Genomic DNA, 11,326 nt, shown 5'->3' on the forward strand with positions numbered 1-11,326 from the left:
GGGAAAAAAGGTTGAAGTTGCACACAATCTGATTTTTTCTACTAAAATTTTCTCCATCTTTTTTTTCTTTTTTGAAAACTCAAATTGAAAAACAGTTTCCAAGCTTTTTTCTCACATTTAGCTTTTGAAGATGAGCAAGGTACGTAAGAAAAAACCTCTAATACAACGCTAACTATTTTATCTTAATAGTTTATGCTTTTCATATTCTATTAGTATTTTTTTTTTTTTTTTGAGATTCAACCATTTTAATACCCATATCAGTCTCTAAACTTTGATGTCTTTCTGTCAAATTAATCGTTATTTCAATTTACATTGAAGAATGTAATTTTTCACTTTAGATTTCTCTTTTATATATTCATAATTTTAGTTCCATCAATTGCACATAGCATAGAGTCATATTTTGAATTGTATTGATTTATTAATGGTAGATCTAAGAAGGTTTTGATATGATTTGGGGTCTTCACGTTAATTTTTAGATCTCGTCTTGTTTTGCCTTTGAGCGTGAGTTCCTCTACTATAGGATTGAATCCCTCTCGTTTAAATACCTAGGTCTTTCAGTATGGGATAATCCTAGGTGGAGTCTATTATGGACCCTTTAATGAATTTGTTAACCAAGATGCTTCGTTCCTCAAAGCACAAATATGTCAGTTTCAAGGGATCGAGTGATCATTCTTAATTCAATGTTAAATGTTATCTCTATCTTGTTTTTGTCTTTTATGAAGATGTTTGTGAAATATCTCTTGGGTCAAATGAAAAAATATTTGCAAACCTAAGAACAAGGGGGACTAAGAGTTAAAGACCTTTGGTTGGTAAACCTAGTCCTCTTTGAACAAATTGAGACGAGGATTAGTTATATGAGCTTCAGATCTTTGGATCGATATTCTTGTAGTTAGATATGGTGTCTTGCTTGTTTTCTCTCTTTGGAGAGGAAGAACAATGGGTTTTCAATCTTCTTCTACTTACTAGAAAAGTATTTCTCTTCTTAGGTCCAATGATGATGACCCGCCTAATTGGATTGCTGGTAGAATTCTTAGGATTGTGGATCAGGGCTTCCAAAGTTATTTTCGAAATGATCCTTGGGTAGGATATTTCTCCCTTAAGAAAAATTTCACTAGTCTTTATTCCATCTCTACTCAACAAGATGGTTTGGTGGGAGAGGTTTGTAGGACGGGGAATAAGGATCTTGTTTAGACAAATATAAGTGGAAGTCACATCATTCAAGAGACAAGGTTTTCTTTGTTGCCTCTGAGTATCATATTTTGTGCGATCTCCTTATCCATTCTTTGTGTTAAGAGTCCCGGACAATATATGGCCTGAACATGTGTTTATAAGTGGGAACAATCCTCACTCTACCAACCGGTTTTGTAGGGTTGAGTTAGGCCTAAACCACACATTCTTAATATGGTATCAGAGCCTGGTTTAAGATCCGGTGGACCACCTACTATGATTTCCGCTATCGGGCCACCCACCATTTATTTCCACGCTCCAGATGTTCAGTCCTGGGCGTGAGGGGGGGGGTGTTAAGAGTCCCACATCAGACAATATATGTCCTGAACATGAGTTTATAAATGGGGGCAATCTTCACTCTATCAACCGGTTTTGTAGGGTTGAGTTAGGCCCAATCACACATTCTTAACATGGTATCAGAGCCTCGTTTAAGATCCGGTGGGCCACCTACTATGGTTTCCGCTATCAGACCACCCACCAATTATTTCCACGCTCCAGATGTCCATTCTTACGCGTGAGGGGGTGTGTTAAGAGTCCCAGACAATATATGGCCTGAACATGTGTTTATATGTGGGGTCAGTCCTCACTCTACCAACCGGTTTTGTAGGGTTGAGTTAGGCCCAAACCACACATTCTTAACACTTTGTCATTTGAATTGATTGAGAATCAGAGCCTCCCTTAATCTTTGTCAGTTGGCCCCTTCTAAGAAGTTGGTATTCTCTTTCGTAGATTCTACCAGATATGCTTCTTTATAGAAAAACTCGTTTAAAAGGAAGGTGACTGCTGTTCCTAATGGGATTATCCATCCCTTGTATGATAGTATGGTTGAGTCAGTCTCTCATCTCTTTGTCATTTGTGAGTTAGTATTATATGTGTGATATATTATCTTTCATTGGTTAGGTTGGTTATTTATGGTGACCATAGACTTTTCTTTGAGTATTTTCTCTCTCTAGGTGGTAGGGTTATGTCTATGGATGATTTTTCCATGATTTGGAATAATGTTGCTTGGTTTATTGGGAGGATTTGTAACAATGGTATATTTAATTGTGTTTCAACTACCGTGAAAAAAGTGGAGAAGAAAAGTATTATTTAGCCTGCAAATGATTTTTAAGTAGAGTTGAGATGGATTTAAACACTTTCTCTTAGTAGCTTCAAAATTTTATCTTTTGTCTAATTCAATAATTGATAGAGAGTTTATCCTTATTATGAGGTTGGTGGTGCTATATGGTATTGGTTCTATATATTTGTCACTATATTTGTTGATGGTGGTCATTATAGTCTAACATCTAGAATGAATCCTCTAGGTTAGATTTCTTGATATTTTAGTGTTTTATTTGTGTGATCCTTCTAGGTTTTTTTAATTGTTTAGTTGTTTTTCAGGTTTTCCATTTTAACTTGAGTGTGTCATGTATGTATCTTCTGTTGAGGTGGTGTGTTTAGTATTCCTTTTACTATTAATTTCTATCCTTGAAAAATGGTATATATAAAATCTTTTGAGTGTTCTTGATGAAATAAGTGTGTTTCTTTTTTTTTTTTATATTTGTTACTATGCTCTTTTTTAATAATTAATTTTGTTATTGATTAAACATTGATAAAATATATTTGTGAATATTTGATAGCTAAGATTAGATGATTTACATTCAAAATGTATGAATTGTTCTTCTCATGAGTTGAATATACTTTTTTGTGGGTTTATGAATCACAATTTTATTAAATATTGGTTTTCTCTAATTTTGTGTTAGTAATTAGTGTAATAAATTTTTTTTTTTGCATTTGCAAACCCCAAAAATGAAGGGATCGCATTCAAAAGAAGAGGCAACAAGTGATAACGCCAAGATTTATGTCAAAGAAATAAAGGCTGCGTTTAAAGATGAGAAGCACAAGTTCAACGAGTTTTTAAAAGCTATGAAAGATTTCAAGAAAAAAAGGTATGATAATTTTTTTTATATATTAGCATAATTTGTTATATATTTTGTTTATTACAATTGATTTGTTTCTCTGGCTTGTAGAATTAGCGTAGCACGTATGCTTACAAGAGTGAAGAAATTGTTTGAAGGGCATCGAGAATTGTTATTGAAATTCAATACATATTTGCCAGAGGAATTTGAGATTACACCTCCATCAGAGAAGCCACTAGTGGATATAGAATATGCTAGAAAATATTTGGACAAGGTGAAGGTATGAGTATTGTCCAGTTATATATATTTTATACACATTTTGTTTTCATATTTGAATAATTATTGAACAAATTTCACAAGTTTTTTCATTTTAACCTAGATCATTTTTGTTTTAAATAGCAAAGCTATGCATATTTACTCTTAGAATCAACATATTTAAACTCATAAACAAGCGATAAATCGAGTGTATCATATATATATATATATATATATATATATATATATATATATATATATATATATATATATATATATATATATATATATATATATATATATATATATATATATATATATATATATATATATAACTTTTTTTTTTTTTAGTTGTGCTTATTTAGATGAATCTAAGGGTTCTTTACATGCAGACTCGATTTCAAGATGATCCTGACGTTTACCAATCGTTTGTAGCTATACTGATTATGTATAGACACAAAGAAAAGAGTAGTGAGGAGATTGCACAAATGGTATGGCTTTGTGTTATTGTATGCTTTTATATGTTTTTATTTTTTTTTAATAGTCATTTTAATTTTAGTTTGATTTTGTTTTTCAGATTTTTTCACTTTTTGAAGACCAATATGATCTCGTTGATGGGTTTATGGAATTTCTTCCATGATGTAGCTTGTGATGAGTTAATAAATACTTATGGTATGATTATAGAGAGAATTTTGTTATTTTAAATTTTTTTTAATGTGTTGTAATTTCTGACTTCAAATAAACTACCGTTTAAACAAGAATTTATCAATTTGGCTTAAACACTTTTTGTATAAAAAAGATGAATATTTATATAAGATTATCGAATTGGCTTAAAAATAAATATATGATTATTTGAATAAGAGAAATTGGTTGATGAAATTAATAACATTTAAGTATTTTCAAGAGATCTTTTTTGGTTTATGAGGATTTCAATGTTGTCAACTTCATGACTGCTCTTCATATTTTTTTCCTGGATATATATTTGTGGAAATGGAAACATGCTAGAGATAAGATTTTAATGGTGCCATCCGCTTTTCATGCCTAGTAGAATATTTTTATCTCTTCCAAACTCTCTCATACTTCTGATAATGTGATTCATAATGTGATTTTTCCCTTTTAGGCCCCTTAAGATGCTTCTATTCTCTTGGATACATTTTTTAGATATGTTTCTTTTTAGAGAAAGATAATAGTTGATCCAACGAGTATCTCTTGTCCTTTGTGTGAGTGTTTAGTCGACTCTCGAACTATTTTAACAAAGTGCATGAGTTTCTAACTGATGTTTATGGTGTGGTCTACGAGTGCTTGTGGCGTTGATATTTCTTTTTTGTGGTCTATGATCTATTGAGTTTCATCTTGTTTCTTTTTCGAGTGGAGTTTTTTTGTTTTTTGGTTTTCTCCTATAGTTTAGTTCAAATGCTGGTGGTTTAATTAAAATTTGTTGAGAATACTTATGAGTTATTGGACCCGTCTGTTTTGGCTTTTTTTAAAATTGATTTTTATAGTGTTATATATTTTAGTGTAAAAAAAATTTACAAAGAAATTTTTCATAAAAGTTTCAAATGAAAATTTTATTTGAATAATTATTCTTAAAATGTTATTTTAGGTATTTTATCATTTTATCGAAACTTTTTTTGGATATCAAAATTTTAAAAAATCACTTAATTTTGAAGCTATTTCAAATAGCTTTTTCTAAAAATCATTTTTGAGATACAATTTTTTTTAAAATTGTGATTTTGACTATGTTTTGATCTTCAATAATGTATATTTATATTATACAATGAACAATTCAATCTTTTAATTTATAAAAAATAAGTTTAAAAAAACTTATAATATTTTGAAAAACATTTTTGTAAAATCCATTCTCAAAAATATAAAGAAAAAATCCATTTTTTTAAAGCTAAAACAAACCGACCCATTATTTAATGCCTTGGTGAGATTTATAGTTATTAATTTTTATTTTTCACTCCATTATTTAATGCCTTGGTGAGATTTATAGTTATTAATTTTTATTTTTCACTCGATGTTAGTTTCATTTTAAAATGACATTTGTAATTTAAGATATGATTGAATATTTAGATTGTGTTCAACATCACTTTAAACATATTTATTCAAGATATCAAGTCAAATTTATTATATATATATATATATATATAATTTTATTTTTGAGACGGTTTGTGAATCAAATGAGTCTAATTATACATAGCTCAAATTTGTTGAAAATGTATCAAATGTGAGTAATGTGGATAATAGTCTCACATTGGTTGAAAATGTGGAGACTTGAGCATTTATAAGTGAGAAAACTCATCCACCTATCACCTTAAGGTTTTGGGTGAATATGTGGTATGTCTCTCATAAAGGTGTTTCTCTAAAAAAAAGAAGTCTCACAATGTTCATTGCTCCTTAATGAACAATCTCCCCAACAAATGGTATTAAAGTATGTTTCGAGAAAGAGACTGACTTACTAGTGTCGAAAGTCAACGGCACCACACAACGGCACCACATGTGTGGTTAATAAGAAATGTTATGTTGAAGAGTATCAACAGCGTCAGGATGGTGAATAAGAAACGTTCTCTCCGGTACAATAGTTTGTGAAAGTAAGATGAGCTTACACTTAAGGGTGACATTGTGGAATCACACTTGATGGAGAATGTTGAGAATGTATCAAGTGTGAGTAATGTGGGTAATATTCTCACATTGGTTGAAAATGTGGAGATTTGAGCATATATATAAGTGAGAAAACTCACTCACCTATCAGCTTAAAATTTTGGGTGAATATGTGGTGTGTCTCTCACAAAGGTGTTGCCCTAAAAAGAGAAATCTCACAATGTTCAATACTCCATAGTGAAAATTTCCTCCAACAAATTTCAAACTATTTATTTTATGAACTTAATTTTGATCTCATCTTCCTCTCTTTTGGTTCATAAATCATGTATAGTGAATTAATTATCAAATTGAATCTCGAATTATTTTTGAGTTGGTTTGGATCATGTCCAACTCTAGGCTTGAGAAAATTTCTAAAAATCTATTTAGAGGGAATTTTAATTGTTTTGGTAAAAAATTATACAAAGTATTTGCTTACTAGAAGAAAATTGACTTGTATTGTTGAATAGGGTTTCCATCCTTAAAGTATAAATTTGTAGCTAAATGTTCGATTAACATCTAGTGACATATCCGTGCATTTTTAGTGTCGACTTGCAATGGTCTTCTAAACATTTGTTTAACCATCAATAAAGATTTTATACCTTTTATACAGATTTGTCCATAGGTAAGATTGGTAAAGGTAGTATAAAAAAATTACACTAACACAAATAATATGCTATATGACGGAGTTTTCAGCACGGTTATATGGACAGTTGTGAAGCCTTTGAAATCTGATGCCATGCTTTTATTATTTTTAAATAAAAAATAATTCATATTTTACAGTCGATATATTCAAATGTGGGGAAAAACTTATTCTAGACATGAGTTCGAATCTTCGGGACATCAAATTTGTAATTTGTTTATTACTAAAGTGATACCTTTCTTTATGTTTTACTTTTAAATTAAAAATAAACAACTCTTTTTCACAGTTGGATTTTTCAATTGTGATGAAACGTTGAACTCTTTTAAAAAAAAGTTAAATTGTTAAAAAACGCACGTCTTGTTCAAATTAAAATAAATAAGTAGGATTTTTCCATGGTTGGATTTTCGAACCATGGTGAAATGTTTTATTATTAATCAAAAAATAGATCTTAGCTTGTCATGTCTCTTTAGATTTTCCTTACCTTACGGAAACCACATTTAACCCTTACGAAAATCACATTAACTCCAACTCGTTCACCATCCTATAATCTCAACTTCTTCACCATTGCATCTTTTCCAACTAGTTCTTCAACAAACGAGCTCGAACTCCATCCATATCTTCTATTTCTCGTACAAAGTAATGAAAATCGAAGAAGGAACTCGAATGAAGAGCTCAAACGATAATTCAAAAAAGGAAATATGAAACCTAAACGATATTAAATTCTCTGACTTATTCATCACATTTTTTGTACATCAAATATCTCCACTATGCATGTAACAGTAATATTGTTGAGATGTGTTAGGTTTAATATTGTTGTTGTTGTTGTTAAGAGCCTAAACCTTAAAGATTTATCTGTTGTTGTTGTTTTTGATATTGTTATTAAAGGGTTTGTCTTGTTGTTTTGTTGAGATAAATGAAATGTACATTGTTGTTTCTTTTATTTAGATATTGAAGGATTGTTGTTATTGAGATATTAAAGTGTTGTTGTTGTTGTCGTCGTCGAGTTATAGAGATATTAAAGGTTTAATGTTGTTTTGGAATCTGTTTCTAAAGCTTTATCTAGCCAAGTTATTGGAACATGATGGGTCTTTCACAATTTGCTTGATGGGTATGAATTTTTTTTAGAAATAAAGAGAGACTTGTTGCAAAAAGATATAATCAATAGGAAGGCTTATATTTCAATAATACTTATGATCATGTAGCCTGATTATGGATATTACGGGTCGTCGTAGCAGCTCTCTGGTTTTTTCAAGGGAGATGGTTTACATGCTACAACTGTAGGGGTTACTACAGGTACTCGTAGTAGTCCTCTAAGTCATTCATCTTGTGTAGTTTAGACCATAACTTGAGTTCTGTAACTCGGATTGAGACACAGTCAGAAGAATTAGAAATATAAGAGAGAGATATTTATTAGGGAGATAAATTCATGATGTGCATATGTGTAAATTATGTTTTGAATATGGTAGTTCCTCATGATGTTTATGTGTATATGATGTTGTAAATATGGCAGTGCCTCGTGATGTTTATATATGTAAATGATGTTGTGAATATGGTACTTCCTCATGGTTTTTATATGTGTAAATGATATTGTGAACATGGTAACATTCTTATGATGTTTATATGTATGAATGATATTATGGGGAAGATCTATTGTTTAAAGTGGTATAATGTTTTAGGACGCAAGTACAATGCTTTGGTAAAAAATTTATGTGAATCAAGTTTATCAATGTTTAGGATTTTAGTCCAATGTCCTGATAATATGTAAACGAGTTAAGTTGGTAAGGTTATAACACAATTTGAGTGTTAGGGTGATATAATGGTGTACTATGAATGATCATGTTATTACCCCGAGGTTCGATAAGAACCGGTGTTGATTATGTTTAAGTTAGAAAGAATTTGTGTTTTAGCCTAGTTGGCGGTGTTATTAGGTTTGCAAGAACCGTTGTTAGTCTTAATTGGCGGTGTTATTAGATTCATAATAAACAATGTTATTCTTAATTGGAAGTGTTAAATTGTGATTTTGAAGGTTTTGATGGAAGATTGCATGTGTTTGAAGCATCATGCATCATATATTTCAAAGATGGGTTAGGACTTTGGTCTGTTGTTAGGACTTCAGTTTGGTGTTAGGACTACGGTATGGTGTATTAGAACTTCGGTTTGGTGTTTTAGTATCCCAGTTAAATAACTTTGAATCTAGTGATGGTACCATATGCATGTGAGTAGTGGAAATTAGAATTTCGTATTATTCTTGTATATGTTTAAAATATGGTGTGATTGTGATTGATGGTGTATATATATATATATATATATATATATATATATATATATATATATATATATATATATATATATATATATATATATATATATATAATATATATATATATATATATATATATATATATATATATATATGACTGAAATGTAAATTGATGTTACATGTAAGTTGTGAGAGGTTAAATAATTTTATATGTATTTATGTGAAATGTGAAGTGATGTGATATGTAGGTCGTGGAATGCTAATTGACGTTATATGTGTATGTGTGAAACTTGAATTGATGTTACATGTAAGTTGTGAGGCGTTAATTGATGTTATATGTATATGTGTAAAATGTGACTTAAGGTTAAATACTTATTGTAAAATTTTAAATTATGTTATATGTATGATGTAAAATATGGATTGAAGTTATTTGATTATTTAGAAATGGCAAGCAACGTTGTATGTGTATGGTGAAGGACTACATGATGCTATAAGTATAACTTGAACGCTAGGCGACCATATTAGATGGCATGAAAATTATACATCTCTTATTTGTGCTAACCTTAATATATGTATAGTATTGTTAATTGTTAGAAAGTATTCTCACTCCTTTTTTTATATGTTCCTATATGTGAACCCATGTGCAGATTATTCTCAGGTTGAAACTAAGGAGTAATTGTTGTTGTTGTTATTTATGGAAGATGTTGCAGATGGCGACTTCGACTACCTGTCTTGCTTTTATGTTTCGCATGACCTTAAGTCGGCTATTAGTTTATTTTGGAATAGTAGCTATGATATTGCAACATCGGGGTTGCGATTGTTTTTTATATTCTCTACCTCATCTTAAATCGAGTAATTGTACCTTATTGTTATATTTTGAATTTCTATTTCAAAGTAAAAATGAAAGAAAATTTGTTATCGTGGGTTTAAAGTGTTACAACTAGCGCCATAAACCTCAGAAAAAATTTGATACTTCACTCTCATACTAAAAACACCAAGGTTAGGCACCATTTCATAAGAGATCTTGTCGAAAAAAAAGGTTGCATAATTGAGCAAGTGTCTTTATTCAATAAACTTGTAGATATATTTTTTCCAAACCTATTCCTAAAGAAAATTTATTTTTCATAAGATATGAATTAGGAATATTGAATCCATCTTGCATGGATTAATATATTTTAAATGTCTTGTATCCTTCTTCTTCTTCTTCTTCCATTTCTTTATGATCTATTTGCTTGCTTTTGTTATTTTCTGCCTTTTTGAGTATCCTATAGGGGAGGAAGTATACTCTCGAGGGAAGTAAGGTATACTCTCTATATTTTCAAGAGGAGATTAAATATTACAATCCTTATATTTATTTCTATGTTAGTCCACCTCCTTTAGAGATGCGTTTTCATCGTCAAAAAAAGGGAGAATGTAAAGTTATATGCTTACATGTAGAATCATTTATAGATGACCTTAGTGAGAGACAATCTTTGGTGGTTTTGATGATGACAAAACCTAATATAAAGCGGAGTTCAATGGTACTTAAGGATCTATAATCAAGAAACTTGTAACGATGGTGTCTATCAAAGAGGCCATATCAATCCTTATTAGATATAGGAAGTTAAGTACCAAATGAAGTGTGAAAGATGGCTTAGTCCCATGTCAAAAGTGATCAATGTATTGTAAAAGTATAAGAGTATCTCCTAATGTATTAAGGCAACTCATACACACAAACTAAAGTGTTTTTAAAGCCTCACTCACTTCCTAAAATCCCCTAAAAATGTTTATGCACGTACCTAGTTGGTTATTAGCTTGGTTAAAACTTTATGAGTATTACTTAGACTATATTATCAAATAACACACTAGGGTTAATTTATTATATATTTTTTAATTACTCCTAATTGTTTAAAAGATACTTTAATCAATTAGTGATGGCAAACTTAAAAACCTTCCATATTTATCCTATATAATCGTTTAACACTATGTTATAATCTATTATGAGAATTAAAAAACCCATGGATCATTTTCTTTTGAGTTATAATTTCTCCTATGAATAAAAGGCTTTTCCTCATTTCAAATCATACCAAAAATTGGATTTCTGCTATCATTTTCTTATTTCTCTACTCTTATCATATCCTTTCTATATTATTTCACTAAAGTTGTTTTTGTACCTTGTAAGTGAAAAATACTTTTGAGAGTTTGATTGTACTGGTTTTCATGCTTAAGTGTTCTACATCAAGAGTGCAATTCTCTTGTTTGATATATTTGTTTATTGATATTTTCTTGGTAAAATATTTAATTGGTTCTTGAGATTACCATTGTAAAATCTTTGTTTGGTTCTTGAGATTAGGCGGTAAAATATTTATTTGGTTTGTGAGTATAACCATCAAAATATCTGTTTGGTTTGGGGGATTAACTTGT

At 30.1% G+C, this 11,326-nt stretch overlaps 1 protein-coding gene across 1 annotated transcript; it reads left to right on the forward strand.

Moving 5' to 3' along the window:
• Positions 1–4,132, forward strand: LOC127121401 (paired amphipathic helix protein Sin3-like 3). Its single transcript, XM_051051892.1, has 5 exons — positions 1–139; positions 3,022–3,155; positions 3,237–3,405; positions 3,773–3,871; positions 3,958–4,132. Exons 1-5 carry the CDS (start codon positions 131–133, stop codon positions 4,018–4,020), a joined length of 474 nt encoding a protein of 157 aa, XP_050907849.1. The 5' UTR covers positions 1–130; the 3' UTR covers positions 4,021–4,132.
• Positions 4,133–11,326: the final 7,194 nt, after the last annotated feature.

Source organism: Lathyrus oleraceus, chromosome 2 (assembly GCF_024323335.1).
Source record: "Lathyrus oleraceus cultivar Zhongwan6 chromosome 2, CAAS_Psat_ZW6_1.0, whole genome shotgun sequence".
In the NCBI taxonomy this organism is placed as follows: Eukaryota; Viridiplantae; Streptophyta; class Magnoliopsida; order Fabales; family Fabaceae; genus Lathyrus; species Lathyrus oleraceus.